Consider the following 25245-nt stretch of genomic DNA (forward strand, 5'->3'; position numbering starts at 1 on the left):
TGTGATGGACGCACCAAGCAGACAGGCTATCTCTGCACTTACAATTTTAAAGTAAGAAGCGATCCAACCTTCCCTTATTCTGGGCATTCAGCTGCAACTGAGTCAAAGCCATGGACCCTGGGTACGGGAGCAGTGTCAAGCTCTCCTTTCTTCTGAACATGTATCACAAAAAGCAGGCATGTAACGACATCTCATAAAAGGAGAAGACATTTAACCTTGCCTTAACTGTGCACGTACAAATTGCAAAACGGAGTCTAGTCCCCTTGAAGAAGACAATTAGTACTGAGCTTACTATTACAAATAGGGCAAATAAACAACAGGGCAGGATTTAGAGACAGCTAAGACAGAGTAGGCTCCTGCAGGCAGTGTGTGCAACACAACTACCTTATGGATTAAATGCAAATCATAAGGTTCAATGGTTCATTGTAACTGCTCTTCATCCACTGTCTGAAAACAGATTAAAGTTCTAATGGAAGTCTAAACTGCTCTCCTGCCAAATCAAAGCACTTCCCTGCACAAAGCAGTGCTTCCAACTCTGGAAACTTTTGGGGGAAATAGTCTGCTCTGACTCTGTTTTTTACTGATTGCAGAAAACTAAGTCTTTGAGAAATAAATCATTTATTTTAAGTGCTCATCTGAATAAAGGAAAAAAACAAACAAACAAGCAAACATGGAGCCTTTCACCAATATTAAACTTCCTAAATTTCCACTGCATCTGCCCTGATAAATTATTTTACTGAAAGTTTTAGTGAAAAAAATAGTATAAATAGTTCCTTTCTATAGTATGTGACTACTACGTAGAATGAATGGCACAGTTTGATGAATACAGTAAAAGCAAATGCAATGTCCAGAGAACAGGAAGAGAAAGGTCTGCGGGATAGAATGAACCTTCAGTCATTGACAATTGTATCTATGGAATACAAGGAAATCATGTTCATATTACGCCACGTCAAGCTATTTTAAGGTTGAACAATCTTTAGTGTTGCTTCTTATCTTCACAAAAATATTTCAGAACTTCCTTTCTTGCTATTATTACATAGAATGTTCTTTTACATGCCTACACAGAAGATATTAGAGAAAGAGCCACTTCAAGCCAAAGGTGATGCAAGCTACTTCCTGTCCATTAACAAAACTATTGATTCAAATTACTGGGGAACAAATCTCCAAAGTAATAACATAGCTGGGATGCAGGGAAAACAGGACTGCTAAGAAATTAGGAAGCCATCATACTTCTTCAGACTCACTGAGGATTGGCTTTTGGGGAAAAAAATCTGCAGCTATGAATTGCTAATTCAGCAAGAAGGGCATCAACACTGAAATCTAGTTGTAATCCTTTTCATCTCGTCCTATTGCCCAAAGCAGTAGAGATTGAGATTTATATCATGCAGGTGACTTTGCTCCTTACAAGAGTCTATAAAGCCACTTAAAAACAAGTGTCCTCATCACATAATATCAGTGCCAATTCTAGTGCTTGAGGAACATCCCAGCTATAAGAACTGGATTTTGACCTGAATGTGTACCTCAAAAACCCTAGATGCAATGCTTTGGCCTGGCTTCTACCTGTTATCATAATGTAAAAGAGCAATAAATAGTTCTGATTTCCAAAAAATGCCCCTACTTAGCTTATGAAGACACACATTTCTTTGAACAACCTTTGGTACTCCTACAGTGGTGATAAGGGGCTATAATATAACAAGGCCCTAAAGCCTACTTAGGGCTTCTCCTTTAAACTTAAATGAGAACAGTCACTAATCTGCTAGATTTCTATTGTTTAGAAAGCCATAATGCATCAGACTTTACGAAAAAGTGTCTCACCAAATCAGTATCTCAGAAAATGTATTCTGCATTTAAAGCATTTTATGAAAGTTCTTCTTATAGCAAGGACCAAATAAGCACTCAGATCCTAGTAAAGTGCCCTCTCCAATATTTTATGCTTTTATTTTAAGCTTTTAAGTAGCAAGTACAGGGGTTTTTGTTTGTTTTTTTGTTTTTGGAGATTGATGGTGTAAAGGCAGGCAGGAGAGAAGAACACTGCAAGTATGTGTCCTTTCACTTCTGAGGCTTTGCATTTACAATCAATACTGTTCTAGTGAATTAAAGAATTAAGAGACTGAACCGGTCACTCAAGTACATGCTTCAGGCAAGCAATGGAAAGGCTTTATATTCTTTCGTTGGAAGTGATGAGTGTCTTGGACCTCCTCCTGTGGTTTCTTGTAAGCATGGTTAAAGAGATGCCCATTTCCCTAGCTCCTCCAGCAAAGGACAGATTATTCCCTCCTTGATACCAGTGTTCTTCACCAAGAGTGGCTAATATATGTAAATCATCATGCCAAATATATCCAAATGCTACAGAAGAACTGGAGTTTTGCTACTTGGAATCTGCACAGGCCTCTTCAGGGGATGAAGAAAAAAAAATTATCAGTTCAAATGCAGAAACTTGAAACAAAAATTGATGCGTGGACCAGATAGCAACTCAAACCCTAGCACATAGATAATGCATGGATCCATGTCAGTCCTGCCTTCCCCAAGATAGATAGGGGGGATTAAGACATGGAAAGAGCTGCCTTGGAAGAACCTGTGAAGTAGTAGACATTATTTCTGTTCAGAAGCTCCATGTATGGATCTCCTCCTCTGCAAAAAACATCTAATTTAGTTTGGGAAATTACTTCAGATATTAGTAAGGACAAGTTTTCAGATTATGTCCCACACCTCATGGAAGACACCAGTTCTAGGTGCTACCAAACTAACAACATCCAAAATTTTTGTCACCACTACTGACAAAGTTTAGATAGGTCTGTGCACTGGAAACACTTCATGGTGATTTCCAGTATTTTCTGTGGACTATGAGTCCCTCTGCCCAGATTTCAGTTCAATCCTAGGAAATTTTCCAGTGTCCCAATGCAAAGACCAATACTTTCCATCTCTCTCTCCCAGTCTTCTGAATCTTCTTTCCTCATCACCAGGTCAACTACTTTTGTCTTTAAATACAGTGCAGTTTAAAAAGCTCATCAAATCTCACTCTTTTGATTGTTCAGTTGCTTACTATAAAATATGTCAATGTAGTGTTTTCCTGCAAAAAGGGCCAAGAGTCACAAAGTTTGTACACAAAAACACTTTAATGTAAATGAAATAGTACTACGTTTAGTTCAAAGGTGCTCCACATCCTCAAACACTCAGCGGTTATCCACCCAGTTTTACCATTCCCTTTCAGTGCTAACAATAGAATTTTAAAAATGACAGCTCTTTCATGCTTCTTTTTTTTTTTATTCTTCAATACTGTATTTCAATACAAACTGTTAAAACTTTATGAGCAACGGGAACATATTCTGAAAATTTATTGATCACTGTATAATACGACCTCAAAACTCTTATCCCAAACCTCTTTATTCCAAAATTAGGTTGCCTCCCTCAACATGCAACATTTGAATAAAAAAGTCCTGACTTACTCCAAAAAATTCAACTGTGCAGTTATATAAACTGAGATCTCTTGACACCCACTCTGGTTTATGAAGACATGGTTTATATAAAGGACCTTCAAGAGAAAATGAAAAATGAATATTGTTTTGCTGAAATTTCCAGAGGATTCCAACACTTTCATTACCATAGAAGTACACATATGTAAAGACACAATGTCCGCTGTACTTTGCAATGAACTGTTTCTGAAGGATTATAATTGTTTTCTGCACAAGGCTGCACAATGTTTATGCTGTGACCATAATCAGAAAGTACAATGAAGCCATTCCATTTATTTAAGCCTTAGTAATTAGGAAAGTACTGGGTTAAAATCATATTTATAAAAAAATTCTTACTTTAGATTAATAAAAAGTGTACATCACGTAAGTGCAAATTCCATTTCACCATTTTTACTACTTGTTTGTTCTTCATCATTCAGAGGGAATTTCAATCCCCACCCCACCCAGATTTTCATACATTGCTGCAAGATTAGGATTGTAGAAAAGAAAGCAATATTTGCTTTTAAACAAAACACTGATTTAGAGGATGATATTTTAATATCACCAACATACTTCAAGCAATCTTATGTATTTCAAAACCTAATTTTTTCATCCTACAAAGCCAAAACTTCCATCACTAAATCATGGCCTTTGAAAATAATCTAAAAACATACAAAATATTTCAAGAGAGCGAAGTAGTTATATACTTGAAATCAGCAACGTACGCATTTTAACAAGATCTTCCTACTTTTTATATGAGACCTCTGGACACAAAAAGATCATGCACTTTGCATGGTTTTCTAATCCTGTATTTGTAAGATGAGAGGCAGTTTTTCGCATAGCTTCCTTATTTAGCTAACAAGAAAGTAAATCATATTGAAAATGCAGTATGATGCTGGCTAAATTCTCTTGCTCACATTCTCAGTAAGAACAAAACTTCTTGTCCTTGTTTCTGAGGTTTATGTTTATACTCAGTTTCAGTGTTGATGACTGAGATATGTTAGCTACTTTTAAAATAACTAGCTCGAGAAGCTTGATAAAAACAGTACTGAGCTCTGGTTTGTTGTCGATACACTGTTATAGCTCACAGTAGAATGTGTCATCTTTGCTCTTAGCCAGTGAAAAAATCTTTAACTCAACAGAAAGCATGAAACTGCATGACATTGTGGAAAGAAGTGTGACAGTTTCTACCACGCTTAAATCTCTATGCCCAAGCACAACAGAATACATCTTCGACTAATCTTCCATCGATGCTTTCTGTTGAAATTCAGAGGTATCCATCTGTGGAGAACATCTTGCAGGAAAGATAAGATTCAGAGAGAGTAGGTAAAAGACAAATGTGCAATACATGGAGTATAATTTCTCTGTGCACGTGTGCATTTTAGGGGAGGGAACGTCTCTGTGCAGCTGCATGCAAAACAGTTTAAAGATGGACCAGAAGTTATTCCAAAGAACAGTCTCTTTCCTGCCTTACCCTCCCCAGGAGCAGGCTATTGCAACCTGTGAAATGACTCTGTCATGCAGGGGCACAGCATAATTTCCAGTGTATCCAGATGAAGTGTCTCAGCTTGAAGCTGTAAAGTAGGATGCTTCCTTACCTGGGATTTGATGCAAAAGATAACTGTGTCAGGCAGCTGGCTGCATAACAGGAAGTCGTGTTACGAATCTCCCTCTCTCTCCTCAGAGGGAAAGAAGAAAAAATGACTTCACATCAGACTATTACAAATACCAATACTTTCATCAAAAGCAGAAAACAGAGTACACAAAGATTTTACAAAACACTAGCCAGACACAGTAGTACACTGACTAAAAGAAAGAATTTGAATACAAGCTTAATAAGGCAGGGTAAATCAGACAAAATCCGCCACCTTACATCTAATGACACTGAAAATGAGTCTGCTGTGTGTGATTTCAGTGATGCTGGAGGGAGACAAAGCTCTTTCTGTTCGTGTTTTTCATTCTTTCAGTCGAACAGATTTCTGAATGATCATGTTTTCTTTATATTAATGGGGGAGGAAGCTATTATACAGAAGGTATTTCCATATGTCGCAGTTAATAAAGGCAATTCTTACTAATAAGAATAGGTTGTCTCTGCTCATTATCTGATGAAAAGCCCTCCCGTTGTGAGGAAAAAGCAGATTCTGTGGATAGAAGAGACTCCTGGGACTGCACGCTTTAGCAGCTACTGAAAGGACCTGTAAGCAGATGAATCCCAGGTCTTCTTCACCTGAATCCCAATCTTTGACAATCATTAAGGTGCTCAGGATACCAGAAGCACTTCCTATCATAACGTCTCCTTCAGATTCCCATTCTTCTTGCTGGTGAAGGACAGTGAACAAGACCTGGATCCATCACTCAGGAAAATCATCAGTGAGTCCCTTCAGGAGATCAAAGGTGCCCTCTTGTCTTGAGGGAACACCTGGGTGACTTTGTCTCAATAACTCAAAATCCTACACTGACAGTGTGGCCAGCTATTGGCTGATATCACAGACTTCTTTCAGGCTGAGAGCATAAATCACATGGGGGAGAAATACTTCTTTTGGGACCACCCAGAGGCATGAGATACCACTTAAGTCTTTGTTGTTCTAAGCACAGAGCTGACACCTATACAATACTGTTAGAGCTACCTAATAGAGAACCAGAAAAAGAGTCTTGAAGTTTGCCTCAGCTTATGATGTGTTCAATGTCTGCCTACATTTTAAAGCCATACAGACACCAAATCTAGTGAAGGGCATAAACCACCTCAGATAATCAACATATCTAAGTTTACATAGCAGTACTACACACTGGTTGCTTCTTGATTTCAAAGGACGGCAGAGTTCGTTAACCTGTAAGTACCTGAGTAGAAAAAGACCTGTCTGTGCTGTCGTTCCTGCTCCAGCGGGACTGACAGTTTCCTACACACAGTTTCAAAAGGCACATCATCTCTCCATGGTAAGTATTCATCTGCATCTTACAATCATGATTTTCAAAGCATTCTGCAAGACACACCTTTTCATCCAGATGTATTAAAATGTAAAAATTATTTTATGGAGAGGCATTTCTGATAGGAAAAATTCTATTTCTTCATGTTTTCTTGGGAATGGCATTCTGCTGGTTTTCACTATTCAGAATAGAACTCAAGAAATGCTAAAAATACCCAAAGAAACAGACGGATGCTTGCAAATATGCAGACAATGGGACCAGTTCCTACACAAGCAACTAGCCCGGCTGGATGTTCACTGTCACACATGATACTTTCCAGTATCTTAACCAAAGTTAATATGGCCAGCATTTTGAAAACTGGCTGCTAATTCTGGGCACTGCCTGATTTGGTCTAAGTTTCAGAACTGCTGAGCAAGTGCTTGTCCTCAGTTGAGGCTCTGGATGCTCAGCACTTCAGAAAACCGAATCCAAAGTGACTCAGGCTGACACTGAAAAATCCAAACACCCAAAGTCTGCAGCTGGTTTTGAAAATGCAGCCCCTCAAGGCTACATCCTGCTTTAAAGAGACTGCAATCATCCTGAAAGCTGCATATTTTTGCATCATCTCACTAGAAGGCATAGACAAATGTGGAGGGTGTACTCCGCATCCGTACTCCGGTGTGTTCAGTGCCCGTCCCTCCTTGAACAGCCAACTCTAATGAATGGTGATGGGGAGAACAGTATAAAATTGGAGATCAGCTAGCACAGCTAACCAGAAGTAGCCCTTGCAGAGATGGGGGAAAACAAGGGCTGCTGTTGGATCCTGCCCAGAATACAAAACCCAGCCAGTCTGGCCTTACAGTATTTCCGTCTTTCATCTACTTGTGGAAGGTCCTGTTGTATCTGCATTCACAATTAAACATGATTCTGACACAATTATGGTGCTGTCGCTGTTATCTTCAGTGCATGATAGTTTCAGGCTCTGTTTGTGCCTGCCTATTGTTCATGAGAGACTTTGTCTTCACAATAATTGGAGTACAAGGTGTTCTGGAAGCTCTTTTCAGCTGTGATCTGGTGAACTTCTTACGAATTTTTCTGTATGGAGGGAAAGAAGGAAAGGAGAGAGAGAGACAGCAAGAGAGGTAAATCTCAGTCTCTAACGGAAGACTGCTCAAGAGCCAATATCAAATGTAAATAAATACTCTTACCAGAGCAGGAAAGCTAGTTCCTGAAAAAGAGAGACTTGTACGCAACAAGAGTGAGCCTTATCCATCAACTGATGACTTACAGTTGTATTTAGCTAGTAACTGGTAATTGCTTAGTGAAAAGTGAGTTGGTGTTAGACAACATTTAATTATATGAACTCTTGGGCCAGAATGCTCAACGGGGAATTCTCACTTGTGATTTCAATACAAGAAGGAAGGAACACCAAGACTGAACTGCATTTGAACCCAAGTGAATGTGTTACCTCCATAAAAGTGATGGGCTGGTAGCAATTTTCAGCGGTGTTATTTGCACTGTATCAATTCTGCGGATAACGGATGACCTGAGTCTTTGGGCTTTTTGTACTAGTGCCTTTCAGGAGCACTAAGTTCACTTTGAATTTAGACATTTGGATTATAAATCAAACATATTCACTACACAGGGTCATGTTGTTCTTATTGTAACCTTATAGATCCACGGACAACTAATTCTGAAACAAAAACCTTCCTTATGTTCCCACAGATGTCCCCGTACTGTTATAAATCAATAACCATGATGCTGAGTGTATCAAGAGTAGACTAGCAGGAAACACAGAAAGGACACATTACAGTATGGCAAGTACCATCATCATGGACAGAGTCCTGAATATTAGATACTGCTGAAAAATTCACCATTTGCTTAATTCTCTCAGTTCCAGAATCCCAGTTTTCATTTAGATAGTTTTATAAATTACAGAGCAGATTCTGAGCTTATGGAAATGAATTACAGCAAGCCAGCGCCTCTAAGAATAACTGAGACGTGGCTTTACAATTCAAACTGTCCGAGTTGAAAATGTGACCTGATCGTAAACTATATGCTGATGATGTGCCTACCTGCATCAAGGTCCTGAGATAGTGACTCAGGAAGTGATTTATCCCTTTCATTCTAATGGGCTGCTAACTCTGAAACTGAAAAAAGGTGGCATGTGACACTGAAAATACAGGGGCAGCTTAAAATAAATAGAGGCTCTTTTAAGAATTTTGCCATTTTGCATATTCAATTTTCAAATATATATTTAGTTGCTGATTGAGAAATCCCATAGAACCTATTCTTACAGTAATTGGGCTACAGAACATAATATAATCTAAAACAAAACAAGAAGCCAAAAATAGAGAATATTCTGTGCTCTTATTTTGAGATTAAAGGAGTAAAGAAACACCTATTTTGGCAAATATATTGAAAAAGTGCAGAAAAGTGTTTGTTTTAGTTACCTGAAGGCAGGATCTCACCAACATCTCATGGCCTGAATACCAAATCAGGATTTAGAATCATTTAATAATAAGCACGACAAAAGAAAAAAAAATGAATTGCCATAAAGTTAAGCTTAGGCTTTTAATGCAATCCTATAGAGACCTAAAGCACCATTTGAGTACTTATTTTACATGGACATCTTAATTTAGGCCTAAAGAGATTTTCAGCTCATTGACAAGAAATTGCAACCAGAGTAAGATCATAGAAATGTAACCTGACTAGTATAAATATGTATTTTTAAGATAATGAGAAAGCTAGGTTTTGCAAATTGACATTAACAGATGAGAGCTGTTATCTGTGCTAATTTTAATGAGGATCATTCTTGCACACGCTTACAGGACCGGATCCCTTTTTGATATATTTGTTTGCAAAAGTTTCTATTTATTTAAAAAATAACGTGGTCACTAATTATTTGAGAGAAGCCCATGGCTTACAAAAAATTTTTTTAGAGTCTGATGATAGTTTGCCCTTCTGAATTTTTAATATGGCAACTTCATAACAAACTATCAAAAAGTTCCTACTAAAAAAGCTGCTTGCAATGGTCACTAAATGCAAGGACAGTATTTTTATATAGTTATTCATTTCTTTAAGAAGTTAAGAGATGTAGTTAATCTCACTAAGTATTGGTTCAAAACTAGCATGAAGAAAGGTTAAAAAAAAGGAGGGGAAGGAGGTTATCAGCATTACATCAAGCAAGGCATAAAAACAGTAAGTCAGATCTTCACTTAGTATAGATGAAGGTAGTAGCTCTATATAGGCTGTCAGAAGACCTAATCTCCTATGCACTCTGAAAAGACAATGCAGCACCTCTGTGTAAAGGGGATTGGGCAGATGCTTCCAGAAATTAGCTTTCTGGGTTACAGCCTTTCAGAAATAAAATTGGAGGAATGGAAATTTCCACTGACTTCATTAAACTTGTGATACTTGAACAACTGTTTTACTAAAAGCCCCAACTGCTCTTTTCATTGCAAAAATACAGAGGGTGAAGGGAACTGATTCTTTACTCTGAAGAATTTAGCATCTAAATATAGTCAAACTTTTTAATAGCCATTAATCAGGTTTTATAATCCTTCAGAATTTTTTTTAACACTTGAATAGGCAGGTTGTAACAGTAACTGATGAAAGGCAGGAAATTTAGAGATAAGGTTGTCAGTCCATCTTTCACTCAGAACACTTCAACACAGCCTCCTCCCTGCCGCCCCCTGGCAATAGAGTGAATTAAGGGCAGAGTCACCCTTAATGTTCAATTTCCTGTCCCTTTTTCAGTTAATATCAGCCATATGTTTTAATTACGTAGAGTTTTTATTTGGTGGTGGCAAGTAAATGGCTTTAATATCTGTAGTGATGATAACATCATTCGCAGTTGTTATGAAAGAGTAATTGACATTTTCTCTGCTTTTGCCTTTGATTTTTGTACTAGTGCTTGAAGTGTGATGCGTTAAAGACTTCATTTGAAATGCTAATTTAAAAAGTACTTAAAAGAGTTCGCATTGTATTTCTAGTCCTCCTGAGACCACAGGTATGAAAATGAATCAAACTTTTAACAGGTGATTGGTATATAAAGCCCACTGTGTTCTTTTTTATGTCAAATGTGATGCACTGCTGCTAATGTAGGAATAAGACTAAGATTCTGCATGTCCCCATGATACTTGAATTAGTGACGGCAGTAAGACCCCTGGCACCTATTCAGCGAAATATGGGAATGTACAAAAGCGGCACACACTGGTTAAGACCTACCTTCTCTTTGCAAGTTTTATACACAAACTGAAATCTACAGGGTAGAAATAACAGTTTTGTTGTCTACGGCCTTTATGCCATGCTCAAATTTAATCAGGCAAATAATTTCAAAGAACCAATCCTTCCTCAGGAACTAAATGAATTCCACGTAACTAACCATCTGGTGAAGTTAAGCACAAGCCTATATAATCTGTTGTGATGTCCAGATTTCTCAGGAATATGGTAGCTGCTAACAAAATTCCTAATTTGTAAAAGCTGACTCAAAGCTCCCTCCTCTAATTATGCTACACATGAAAAAGCAGCAATTCTTAAACCTGAATAAAACAAAAATGACCTTCAGGCATTGTTAGTAAAGAATGTGTTTTTCAAGCCTGTTCTAATAACAGTTAAAGGTGTTACTTGTTATAGCTCTGTTGATATTAGGCATATCTATTACTGCTTCTATATATAAACTGTCGTGCATCAGCCTTGCCTCCTCTGCATTACACCCAGAGCTGTGATGACTAGAGCGACTTTGTTCTCCACAGCAACACCAACACTGTACAAGTAGTAACATGTTATGGTAGAAGATTTTTCTGTGAGGGAGATTCATTGCCTCTAAAGACCACTGAAATTTGAGAAGCTGACAGGTCGTGTTTTGAAAATGAACGAAAACAAACATCTTGCTGTGAAGGGGAACCCCTCACACGCCCACTTTTGAGTCCATAACTCTTCTAAAATATCAAGGCCCAGAAATGTTTTTGATGCTCTATTTCCACTACAAACATACAAAGGAAGTATTACAAACTTGGCTATAACACAATTTTAAGCTGAAGTGCAGAATATCATGTTTTATGCTGTACCTACGTGATTTTGGTATTTTCACCAACATCTTCCTCATATTGACACCATTCATATAGCATCCTTAAATACAAAGACCTAGTGCTGTGGAAATATCTCATTGCCTCATTGAGGCTGATAGCAGCAAAGTATATGAATAGGTAGGTAGCAGGCATAAGGGAGAACTGATTCATCACACAGTCATGTCTGAAATTCCACCTAATATATACATTCGGGTGAAGCAGGCTGGTATGACTTGTCATTTGTAAGCAGAAACTTAAACTTCCTAGTTGTAAAAAATGCTGCCACCCTGGAAGAAAGCGAGGTTTGAGACATTCATACAGCAAGGCAGCATTTTGCAGTTTGGTATACATTTTATGCAAAATTGGCAATCAGGGTGGCCATGGAGACATTGAGAAAGAAAAAAAAAATCTGCCATATTCTGTAGTTCAGGTAACAGAAGAACTCATCTAGAAAAAGATTGATAAAGCTGCTGCTGCTGCTCCAGGGCAATGCAAAATCCATGCAACATCAGTTTTGAGTGCAAGGCCAGTTAACAAAAACAACCGTTTAAAAAGTAACCGTGACCTTGGGGGATATTCACCTTCATTATAGCTCTTCTCTCTGCAGGTTTGTTGTATGCAGAGGTACGTGGTATCCACTCAATGGATCAAATTACAAGAGGAGGCACCATCTTAGTCTACTAATTTCAACAGGTGTTTTGATCAAACTGAAAGGCTAAAACATGTGCTGTGTTGAGGCTGGTCCAAGAGAATTTAACTGGGATGAACCTACAGCACAGAGCCTTAGAAACCTGCCAGAATAGAGAGAGGCTGCATGACTCACAGCACTTCCTACATTTTTAACTGTGGAAATGAGTGCAAATGCTATATTTTATTTAACTGACTGTTTGGCTTGCTGTTTTAGACAGCTGTTTTCTTTCTCGGCACTCTGATAGGTGCTGCATGTGCTGAGGCTAAAGCTTATCTATTCCATTAAAGTCTAATCTATTCTCCAAATTAAAGTAACTAGAAGAAATATATTTGGAAGGCAAAAGCAGGTTAACACTGACAGGCCTTTTAAAAATAAGCTCCTTGGTGAAATGCTTATTTGCAAAACAAATCCGTAGCGTGTTTGTAAGCATCAGGCTACTGGAAAGCAGCTGCCATAAGACACTATTATATTGTAAAACTAGTGCAGATGGCAGCTATAGCGCTGCAACCTCTATAAGATTCAAGAGGTGCTGCTGTAGGCACTCCAGCGTCATTTACATGTTTTAAGAGCTGCCTTATTTTTCTCCCCATAGTAAGGAAACCTTTTCCTTTGCTGATGGTTATCTTCAAATGTGGCATCAATATTTACGGAGCAAAACTATTTTCTGTGAACAAGAATTTACAGATGCGCCAGTTAGTCAGAACTCCTTGAACAGCTTAGTGGAGTATTTTCAAACATTACACCAACTTGAGGGCTTCGCTGGGGTTTTGCGTTTCAGAGCAACAGTTCATAGCTACACCCTCTATATATAAAGCAATAAATTATATTTTTCTTGAATGTTTTCTTTACTGAGAGGAAAAACCCAGGTCAACTGTTTACAGCATAGACTCCTATTACTGTGCTGGCCTTGACCTGCACTTTGACATGGGACAAGCCACCTCTCTGTCTCCTTCTCCCAGCTGCTGGTCTCTTATCTACTCAAATCAAAATCACCCTGGCGCAAAAAACATCTCTCTCTGCCTTTGTATAGTGCCTAGAACAATGGGGCCCTTACCCATTACTGTAATGATTTATATCCCATTTTACTGCAAATAACTGGCATAACTTCTGGAAAAATTACCTTGTCCAACAGATTTTCCATGCTTACCTTTTCTCTGAAAATGACATAATTCATCAACACTTTGCAGTGGTTCAGAATGTTCAGAGAGAAGGGATTAAAGAGGTGCAAAGTATTATTCTCCGCATTATTACTCTTTTTTTAACTGTATTTTGGTAACTGAGAAAAACCTGTCTTTTAACCTCTATGACAGCATCTATTTATAATGCTTCTTATGGCAGTCATCACATGATATGGTCTAAATCTTAACAATCAGCAATGAAATTATTCTCACAGTTCATCCATGAGCTTGGTAATTACCACCAAGAGTAATTTAGTTAAGTTTACTTACTACAGACAGCTAGGACAAGCATGATAGAGCAAGAGGTCAGTTGCAGTGGCAACACTGACTTGCTCACTATCCACAGCCAGGGACTTCAGAACAGGGGAGCCCTACCCACAGGCTGAAGTGTCCTATAGAGCACTGCTTACTTTTTACATAGTAATGTGAAAGAAAATGGAGCAATTACATATTTGATAATGTTTTAAATGATGCTTAGGAGGAAGGAGAACCTGAGCATTTACATCTGGCAATGTTTTGCAGCTATCCGCATGATTCAATAAAAGGACACCAAACACAAATACTCATTATGATGGTCTGCATTATACCTTAACAGTCTTACCTCTCACTCCCTTTATCCACAGACCTTTAGGGGTCTGTATAGGTCACGCAACAGAGCATGGGCAAGCTAGCAGTAACCAGCCAGCCCACCCAGTGGGGCACTGTGCAGATTTACTAGTTCATGTCCCTGAAGTAGCGTAGCTCCAATTAGATGGGGCAGATAATACTCTCTTTCTTTCAGTTGTGTTATTTGGGGCATACTGCTGTAACAAGATAACCATACAACCCTTGGGCTGGAGACTGCTTGTTATAGCCAGGCCAGTTGCATTTATGCCCAGTTCACCACTGCTTCCAGTTTCAGACTTCCTACTGAAGAAGCCAGCAGATATGTGCCTGACTCCATAGTACAGATATGTCCAAGTCACATCTATCCCTACATTAACCTCCATGGACTCATTCCTGGTCCACGCTGCTGTGCAGTGAACAAATTTCCTACTCACTGAACTTTTAACGCAGGTAAGTAACTCTGGCTTTGGCTCTACCTCCAGCCATGGTCTCACAGTCTGTTAGCTCAGATCACTGCAAGGGTTGCAGTGCTCTGACCTCGGTTCTGAACTAGCAACCACATCTCTATTTCCCAGCAATAATAGTTTACCACCTCTCCTCCCCCAAAGATGGACAGGAACCTTTATCATTTCAAATATGCTATATAAAGGGGAGGAAGCACATCCAATGGTGAGATCTCTTCCCCTCACTCATCCCTCTCCTTAGCATCCCTCTCACACTACGTTTCTCCCTTCTCTTCCTCCACCAGGTGTCCTTCCCATCCCCCTCTGATTTGTGGTAGGCACAATTAAAAAATAATTTGCTATAGGTGGTAGGAATAATAGGGCACTACAGGGCTCAGCATAGATCAACTAGCTCAAGATTTGTACTGCAACTTGAGTGGAGCCTTATTTTCACAGCAGTGACACTTTCTCACTTTACACATGATATAGCAATGACTACTGTATCGACATACACTAAGCCACATTTCACAAGAGCAGAGAGTTTTTCCTTGAAGAAGGGAGAAAGGCCTGTCTGTGGAGTCATGACACTTGACCACAGCATCCAGCTTAGCAGAGATGATTAGAATTGATAAGACCTAGCAAAACTAAGGAGAAGGAATGGGTAAAAAATAAATTATTCATACTCCTTACAACAGAACAATGGCTTGGGCTTTGACAGACTTGTAACCTGAGCTATGGGAGAGCTGCTTTTCACCTTATCTGAACTTGATTAACCTATCCTTAGTTACCATTGACTTGCAGACATTTTAAGGCATGAATCCTGCTCTATTAAAGAAAAAATTGCTTAATGTCTCCTCCCCATGAACACATGCACAAAATCACTGCAAATTTGCCAATACATAGCACTCTGGGAATTCAAGGAGCCAGGAAGCCTACAGCTCACATACACAAAAGCCAGATGATCTCAAAACAACTCTTCTATTCACATGAATTATATCAGCAGAATGTGGGTGGATTCCCACACTATGTAACTCTGTACCTTACCTACAGGAATCTTCATTACCATCCACTTATTTTTCAGAAGAACGGTCCTTCTGTATACTGATTAAACATCATCCACTATTAGATGAAAATATTACCTATACATTTTTTTTTTGCCTGATACAGGAAAATGGAAGAAAACAGAGAGAAGATGCTTAAGAACAGGCTGACAGCAGAACACAATTCAACAGTTTCAACTATTCCCCCAACATCTTGCATATTAGTTCACAATTCCAGTGTTATTCCAAACGTTCAAAGATCCAAACAATCCAAGGATCCAGAACGTGTAGCTCCTGGTTTCTGACCTCAGGCTGCAAGCACTCATGCCATCTCCCCACCAGCATTAAATACACTACCATGTTCAGCATTTTCAACAATAGTGTTTTCTACTAAATATGCTTCTCTAAATCCCAGGAGACAGAAAATCTTAACTGACTAGGCTCAGCATTCTGATAAAGATTCAGAAAGATTTTTTTGTTGGCTTCAGTCATGTGGATACGTTAAACTTCTAGTGGGTCTTTCAACTTAGGTACACACTGGCCAAGTGTGTTGCTGACACAGCAACTACCAGGTCATTCCCAAAGGTGAAAGGAAGCTCACAGTTATATAACTTGCTTAAAACAAAACAAAATAGACCTGAAGAAAGAAATTAAATAATATGAAAAATATAATTTTTCTAGGAAAAGCTCCAAAGGAAAAAAAAAAGATCTACTTTTGTTGTCTTTCAAACACCTCATCGTACTTTGGTTGTTTTCAAACCACCCCATCATAACTACTTTAATGCAGGATTTTTTTTATTATGAGAATCGTTTCAACACAGAAAACTTTTTGTATGGCTTTTTATAGACCTTTTTTACTTTTTCTTTTCGTACCTTGTTTGATTATTTCAGGATAGGTTTCATCTGAGGTTTTTGGCCTGAACACTGTGTTTACAATGTTATAGCTTATAATATCACCTGGGGCTGAAGAAAATTGGCAATATTTTCTCTTTATCAATAATGCATATACTTTTCCTGGAATAATATATGTTAGAATAGAGTATTTTTGGATGAGCTTCTTGGCATTCTGGCTACTTGCTCTTAAGCAAGAATGGAAAATCAGAATTAAGCATTCTTACCAGAAAGAGATGGAGAACAAAAGTTTCCTCACAAAACTGTACTCAAGGGCCCTACTCCAGAGCATCAATTTCTCATATAATCAATATTTACTTTATTTACAGAAACTCCTATGCAGAATATGGACTGGAAATCAGCACTGTGGCATTAGTAGAGGAAAGTTTTGCCACAGAATGATTTGATATGCTAAATACTACGGTCATCTCCATTTCAAAGATCAGATTTCTTTTTAATATTCAAAATCACAAAGGTCTGTTTAAGTTCATTTTCTGACGCTCAGGCTGCTCTCCATTCTTATGGACAGCACTTTTCAGTAGCTCATAGTGTATGTTCGACTGCTTAATTAAAAACTGCGGAACATCCTTGGGGTTAGGTAATACATTACATTAGTAATGTATTAGTAACACAACGCATTGGTATTATGGAAGTTTACAGACAAAAAGTGGAGCTTCTCAGAAATTGTCCAGTGTCTCAGAGCATGCAACAGAAGCAAGAAAAGAGCTCCAAAATCCAGATCTGTGGTTTCACCACTAGCACAACCCTTCTATTGTATTTTGTCAGGTAAATATTTTAGCTGCTATCCATAGCACAAGCAATGAAACCAGCCTTCAACATCTCCTTAGACGTGTGATAGGAACAGATAGTTATCTTTATGATTGGCTTTCACAGTCACAGACATTATGTTCTCTTTGGTATTTTACATTTAAAATCCATATGCAGTTACTTATGGAAGTCTTTTCACAAGGACAGAACTACCACCATTTGTTTTTTAGCAGTCTCATTTACATTAATGGCACAGGGTTGTGCATTTAAAATACCTTAATGTGTTTAAACAAAACCTCTCAGATGAAAAAAATACAAAAGAATAAATGTTTAAATGTATACACTAAAATATAAGACTAGCCCAGAATTAAGTCTTCTAATTATAATTTTTAATGAAGAATCCAAAAAAGATGGGCAACTTGTAAATTAAAGTTAGTGTTCAGGTCTGTGTAAATTTTAAGACTGTGAAGTTCACTGCTATTATATTTCCAGCATATTCATCACAGTATAGCTTTATCATCTTCTTTGGCATTCAATTGCAACAACAGTGTGTTCACCACAGGACTTACCCAGTTCCTGTATCTACATGCAAATTATTGCTGCCTATCTCTCTGCCTTCAAATAAAATACTCCTTAACCCTTCTGTGTCCAGCTTCTACTAATTATTATTGCTTATGTGGTACAGAAAATTTAAAAAGGAAAAAAGATTGATATTTTGCAGTGCTTGAGAGACTTAATGTGATAAGCTTCTGTGCCACATAGGAATAATGGGAAAAGACTAATTTTACTCCTGAGCTAGTGTTACACCATGCTTTGCTCTAGATAACATCTGTATAATTATCTAGAGAATTACCTCTTCTTTGATATTTAAAGATGACAGATAACGCTTATCTGATAAATTAACATTTTTATTGTTGTTGTGTATGTTTCCCAAGACCTTTAACAGAGAAACTGGCTTCACATATACAGGTGTTTCTTTATAGTAAAAATATCTTCTTTTTCAAAAACAAATTGCTTTTAACTCCCACAGTAGAAGACAACCAAGTATTAACGAGATGACACATTCCCACTGGGGATCTGGATTTAGAGAAAAGCTCAGCAGCAAGCTAACACAAGGCTCAGCCCTAAGACCTTTAGTTAAAACATCCAGTAAAGAGGATTGGGTTCAGCTACATCAAATCTTTTGCACAAACACAAAAGACAGCTTCTGAAGGAAAACCTTTTGAAGTGGCCAAGCATACTGCAGGAAATTCAAAGTCTGTCTACTACTAATAAGAAAACAGGTTAAAAGAATTGTGTGACATCCTAATTTAACAGCTGACATATCAAGTATATGACTGACTTTCTGACATACTCTAGCTGACTGACTGAACTCAGTGGGAGTTAGACATGCATCTAAAAGCTTTGCTGAATTGTACCTGCAATGTCTAACAAAGTGAATGACGTTTCTGGAAAAGTTTAGTATTTATACAGGAGCTTCTTCCACCAACATCTGTGTTTAAGACACTCCTTAATGCATTTATCATCATCACTGTGTTTCATTTAAGTTTGAATTTATTTTTTGCAAGTTTCCCAGGACAATAAAATTTTGCAGATACCTCATTTCAGAAATTACATTTCCCTTCTCAAATATAAGATGCTCTGGCTACCTCTGTAATTGCTGTCTGCATGTGAAATGACCTTTGTTAAATAAAGCAGAGGCGATTGCAAAGGGTCACGTAACACTGCTGAATGTGTCAGCACTCTTTAGCCCAGTCACGTGCACTAACCACATCCAAGCTCCAAGCAATTGTAAAATACACTTTGGTATCTAAGGCACCCCACAACAGCCTGCATATTTGAATTTCTGCTTAAAACAGGAGAATCCTGCAAGAGCACTTTACAGGATTCAGCTGTGACTTTTTAGGCAGTGGTAACTAGGTCATTTGCAACCATCTTTTCTTAGCTTCAGTCTCACTGCTGCCATTATAGAAGCTGTGAACTAATTAATTTTCACCTGCTGCTGTGTGGGGACACCTCTGAAACTAACAAATCAACCAGCCTCAGTCAGGAGCTTCTGGGCTCCTGTGGACTGCATTTCCCTGAGATTTTACTACCAGCAAGGGTAAGAAGTGCTCTTTGAAAGAAGACTCCACTATAAGACTTCTGATGTGTTTTGGGCACAACAGCCCTCTGAAAGAATCGAGTATTACTAATCTGATTCTTCAGATGGGGAACAGAGGCACATAAACGATTATCCCCAAATCTTCAAAAAAGAAAGTAGCATTGTTCATTTTGATATGAGGGTTAGGCCTTTGAGATATGGACTTAAAAGACCTACCTGAGGTCTCACAGGAATCTGTGACAGAGCAGGGAACTGGATCGAGTTTTCCCAAGTGCTTATCTAGCTTATCACGTAGCTTCCCTTACCATGTAGCTTCAAACAGCATGAGTAGCTTGGCACTGAAACTTCATCTTAAACTATGAGAAGATTAGTAGATAGCTCCAAAGCAAAATGATTGTATTTCATTTGTTCTGGAAACTGAAAAAGCAAAATTCCTATCATCACCTACACTTTAATCCTACCAGCTCTAACCAATGGTATAACTTATACTGAACTGATTGTCAAAGCACTAAATGAGAGTAGGTGAAATGCTGCTGTTCTCGATTTGTTTTTCAAGTATATATCTATTATTCTTTTTATACGTGGAAAACAAGATCTTGCATGTTCTTCAACTCAGGTTGATTTTATTTTCAAGAAATGATCCTGCTTTTAAAACTTCATAAGCTTTAGCATTATCATAGCAGTGTTACTTTCATTTAGCATGTTGTGTAAAAGGAGCCAGAGGAATAACACATGTAAATGAATAGTGAAAGAAAACAGATAGAGGTCCATGAAAACTGCTCAATGAAGAACAAATGCCAAGAGATTATGATGTAGTTTCTATACTGCTGGTTGTGATTCTGTATCACAGTACCTCAGCTAGAGCTCAGGGAAGAATTATAATTTATAAAGTGTGAACAATGCATGGCATTCATGAGCAGTCCACACTAAATAATAAATAAGGTCAAAAGAACAGCCCATAGTAACTATTAGAATAGATGTTTTCACTCTGATGAATATTTAACATCTTGAACACTAGTTAGCCAAGTGGGACTGCCCCTAAATTGGAACAAGGAGAGTTCCTCCCAAAATTTCCAATCTGCAGTATTGTCACAGTGACTAGAAATGATTGTGAGCTCAACTGCACTCAGCTGTAGCCAATGAATGAGATATTTATAATCCTATCAATGAGGATTCGACATAATTCTAAGGGATACATTCTAGAATCCTGCTTTTCAAGACATATGACAACTATATAATATAGCAGAAGTAAAGGAACCCGAAAAGTACATCCTTAGAGACTGATTTGTTTGATTAGAGGGTAGTAGTTGGTGTATAACATTCTCAAGCTTGCAACTGATTCTCCAAGGGTGCAGCTGTGCATCTTCATGCAAGTCAGTTACAGGATCAGGGTCTAATGGCCACAGTTCCATGCAAATGAGGAATGAAAATGCACTATGCTTGAATCTAAGTATGCTGAACTTCAAAAACAGGATCAAAATTCAAATCAAATTGCCTCAGTTTTGTCAAAAGCAGAGGTCATCTCTGAGTGTATGTTAAAAACACTACTTTGGTGCACAATTTTTTATGCTCAGTTGAGCACAAATAAAAAAAATAAACACGATGATGAGCATTTCTGTGATATGAAATTGCATTTGTGAAGCAGAAGAAGAAATAATTACTGCCGGAATTCTGACTTTGATCTACACCTGCATCTATGCTCTGTAATATGGACCCTAGGTAGTGGGGCCTTATTCCTCCACTTTTTCCTTTTCTCCCAGCAACATGCCACATGTGGTACCTCAAACACTGGAGCTGACCTCATCTAAGCATAGACTAAAACACATGTGGGAGGGAGAAGGGACAACGGCAGCATATACACAACTATTAATATTGCTGATAGTTATCAGAGTTTGGTTTGCCTGACTTTTAAGCTTGCTTTTAAAGGTGCAGGTTAGGGTTTACACTGATACAACTAAGGGCACTAGTGGTGTATGCAGGAGCACAGAAAAAGACTGTCAGCTTTGGAATTAGTCTCTCCCAATTCTGCAAAGAACCAGACCACACATGACAAAGCAAGACTCAACATTTTGCCAAAGTTAGCATATCAGCTGCACACCCTCTTCATTTCTCAACATGCAACTTTGGTTTTAAGCTTCTTGTGTGTGCTAGGAGACATGCATAAATAAAAACAAGTGGTATCAGATAACTTTATCATTGCAATTGTGAAATCCTTACATAGTGTCTCAACAAATCAAGGGAAGCTTTTTATTTTGGAGAAAGAACATTATGTGAAGGATAGGAAAATTACCTATATAATGCTGCCTCAGGGATGCCTCTCAAATAAATTATTTTATCAGCAAAAAGGAAGCAATGTCTGCTGTTAACAACTGAAGATCATGTTCTAATTTTAACAGTTGTAATTAACTCATTCCCAATGGAGTTGCACTTACCGTGAGAAGGTTTCTAACTGCTTCAGCACTGAAAGGAAACAAGCATCGAGTCATTCAACAGTAGTTCTATATGCAAATATGCTTTTTGGCCCATGAAGGGAAAGCATATGGAATCTGCTGCTATAACCCATTCAGCCAAACATTTCCATATATTTCTTATAATGCAAATGCTGAAAAAAATTTAATTTTCCACACAATGTCTTAGGTGCCCCTAAACAAGTATGATCATTAGCATGCACATATTTTCTTTTATGGACAGAGCACATGTATAGGAACTGTATGCACCCTGCAAACCTGGAATTGGGAAGTAAAGTTTTAACCAGCAGACAGATTTTCCTTGATAACCAACAATTGTATGACTAATTTTCTTCACAGATTATGATTATGTTCTACATAATTCAACAGATATTAAGCTGATGTATTACATTTTTATTAAACAGCTGGATACCATAATATGAACTGTCTTATTTATTCCATTATTATTTAAGTCACAGAATGGTAATACGGTATAAAGAATCTAATATCACTTGATGTAGTCATTTCAGCACTAACCTCCAACAGGATCTATAACAGGTTCTGCATTATAGCTATTCAACAAAAGACAAGTAAAACCCAAGAAGCATTTTTATAGCAAAAGTGATTTAGTACAATGTCCCTGAACGAAATTCTTTTATAGTTATGAGACTTTTGGTTGATCCTAAAGCATACATGTAGTCCTAGAAGAATCCTAGCAGCTCATATCTAGATATATTAAAAAAAATAAGGACACTCCCTTGGTAAGTACTGATAAATGTAAAGCTCTTTAAAGAGTGATTCTTCAATGAATTGTGTAAACAGACTTTGGATTTTAGGATAAATCTTGAGCAAGCTATTTCACAATAAGAATTTGAATTTCATTCAAAAAGCGTAAGAAAAGAGAACTACACAAAAATGTTAAATTCGGCAAAGTTTAACACAAAATTATGATGTAATGTCAAACTAAGTGTTCCTGAAGTGTCACCTGTTCTTCTGGTGAACACTAACCCCTGCCCTGATCCTGCGACTAACTGCAGGTGTTGGAACCCCAAGGGAGCTGGACTTGCACAGGCGCCAGGAAGGTTTTTGGATGGCGAGAGCCGTCTGCCACCACAGAAGAGCAAAACCTGAGACCTGTATATGTATTGGCTAGATTCACCGAGCATGGCGATGGGCATTTGGGAGTGACATGCACAAGAAACTCACATGGGCAGTTCATTCATGGTATTAATATGCAGGCAGATACAAACTGGCTCTGCCCATTCCCCAAGCTGGCCAGGGGCCACAAGGGGCTCAGCACCATGCTGACGTGGCTGTAGGCATCCAGGGGCTTCTGGGCTTGGAGAAAGGGGAATGCAAATGGGAGTTATGCTGACATTGCCCTCTGAGTGTGCAGGTGCTGATGCACAACAGGGAAGGAAACTGCTTTCAAATAGCTACAACTTTAAAACAACCTTTAAGTGTGTGAGGATGCACATTACAACTTACAGAAAGTCCATTCCAAGAAGAATAATTATTTCTTTAAAATCTCTTCTAAAAAAGGACTATAGGCATAAATACATATAGTCATCTTAGCTATGGGTGGGTAATAAAACTTAGACACAGAGGATGAAAAGAGACTGGTTGGCTAGCATGAAACAGCCTAGCAACACATTTAGTTTAGCAGCCATAGTATTACATTATTTTCTCAAATAATATCAACCAACTAACTCAGCATGATCTTTTTAGCTAAACATCTGACAGGATTTACCCTCTAGACTCCCTTCCTGATATTTGATAGAAGTATGCATCGCAAACTTTAATTCACTGCACAAACAAAAATGTTTTAGGATAGAGAAATTAAAAGTATTATCTATTATTGCAAACAAAACATTATATCCAAAAATATTTTTCCTTTTGTAGACTGTTAGTAATTAGTTTGTCTTTTTTATATGTAAATCCTGATGCAGCACGATACATAGACATGTGCCTTAAAGCACAAGTTATTGCCTTGACTTGACTGGGATTATTCTTGAGCTGAGTGCTCAGCATATATTGAAACACCTAATGGCTGCAAACTGGCAGCAATTTCTTCTCAAGCTATGGCAGGAGTGGATAAATTCTGTGTTGCTTTCTCAAAGCCCCCTCCTCCTCAGGTACCTCTTCCCATTGCTGCCATGCCGCAGTCAAACCTGCCACGGCCATGCGCGGCTCTATGTGAGCTCCTAACAAAGGCCAGGTTGACTTCTCGTCATTAAAGGAACGTAAGGGACTAATGCCTATTGCTTCCTCTTCCCCATTTTCCCCCATGCAGTTGTCACTGTGGGCACAGGGACATTCCTAACAGCTGACCCACTTCGGTGGTGGTGCTCTCCACTTCAAGGTGTAACAGCTGGAGGCAAGTGAGAGCTGAGAGGAGAAAGAGCTCCTCCAAATAATCCTGGAATATGGGTGGAGGGAATCAAAGAATCAAAGGAAAAGGTATGAAAGGAGAAAGCGCCCCTGAGGTTGGGAAGCAATCAACTGGGATGGGATGGGCAAAAAAGAAAAGGAAAAGACCTGAGAGAGAGAAGGAACAGATCTTGTGTGAAATGGTGTTTCAAGGGATAAAAAGTCACTGCCTCCCTTTAGTTGCAGTGTGTTGCTATCACAGAAGGAAGAAGCATGCACACGTACTTGCAATGACCTACAGTGTTAGCTCTTGTCAGACTGGGGGAGGCTGTAAATGGTTGTTCAACCAGTGCACGTCCCTGAGCGTTCCCTGCTGCACTTCTTCAGCATGGGCCCAGGTGCCTGTTTTTGAAACAAACTCCTTTTCTGAAGGGGTGTCATTGAGGTCTAACTGCCTTACACTCCCCATACAAAAGCACTTGAAGTGTTAAGTCTTTAAACTTTTAATGATTTGGAGTGTAGATGCAGGCAGTGCAAGTTCTTGCCTTGCTGCCACACCTCGACCCTGGCCACAAATGGTGACCACGGCCATGGAGGTGGGGAAGGGGGATTTGTGAGAATGGGAACAGACAAGGCTGTCATGCATGAGTGTTTTCCAAAGATAGGATTCATCTCACATTAGTTCAGATACCCAGAATAGAAACATCTAGTCTAAGCCAGTCATCTGAGCTACCTCTGAGATCAGTGGGGAGAGAGAGATCCTGGGCTCATCTCATCCTTCGACAGGCACCTCTCCATAGTAATTCTATAAAAACAAACAAACAAAACCCTCCAAATTCTTAAAATTCTAAACCAGTGACTTAGGTTAGCAGCCTCACTTTTAGATAGAATAGTCACTAGGGATTAGTCTGATATTACTACACTCTTCTTACAGAGGCTATCAAACAATTTGCAGAATAGTGACTACTGGCAACCTGGGCTAGATGTGAAGCAGAAGTCTAAGGGCTCATCATCCTTCCAGCAGTTTCTCTGAATCTTTGAATTCCTCACTTAAAAGGAAAATAAAGTACCATACTTAATCAGTCTTGGAATATCCACCAAATTGTCACATACTAGTATTTTAACTTCCCTAGCAGCATTTACCATCAACTGAACTAAAAACAGAGCTAACCAAGGAACAAGTGCATATTTACTTATGTTATTTCTCTTCCCTCATTTTATTTTTTACATTTCTGTTCAACCACCAGCCTTTCTAGGCTCGGGAAATAATCATACAATT

The 25245-nt window shown here is 38.5% G+C and overlaps 1 protein-coding gene across 1 annotated transcript in view; it reads right to left on the reverse strand.

Moving 5' to 3' along the window:
- Positions 1–3095: 3095 nt before the first annotated feature.
- Positions 3096–25245, reverse strand: part of MTA3 (metastasis associated 1 family member 3) — a 145088-nt gene continuing 122938 nt past the window's right edge. Inside the window, exon 19 of the mRNA XM_064509595.1 lies at positions 3096–7451. Within this exon, the coding sequence (XP_064365665.1) occupies positions 7316–7451 (136 nt within the window). The 3' untranslated portion in view covers positions 3096–7315. The remainder of the gene's footprint in view (positions 7452–25245) is intronic.

Source organism: Dromaius novaehollandiae, chromosome 3 (assembly GCF_036370855.1).
Source record: "Dromaius novaehollandiae isolate bDroNov1 chromosome 3, bDroNov1.hap1, whole genome shotgun sequence".
Lineage (NCBI taxonomy): Eukaryota > Metazoa > Chordata > Aves > Casuariiformes > Dromaiidae > Dromaius > Dromaius novaehollandiae.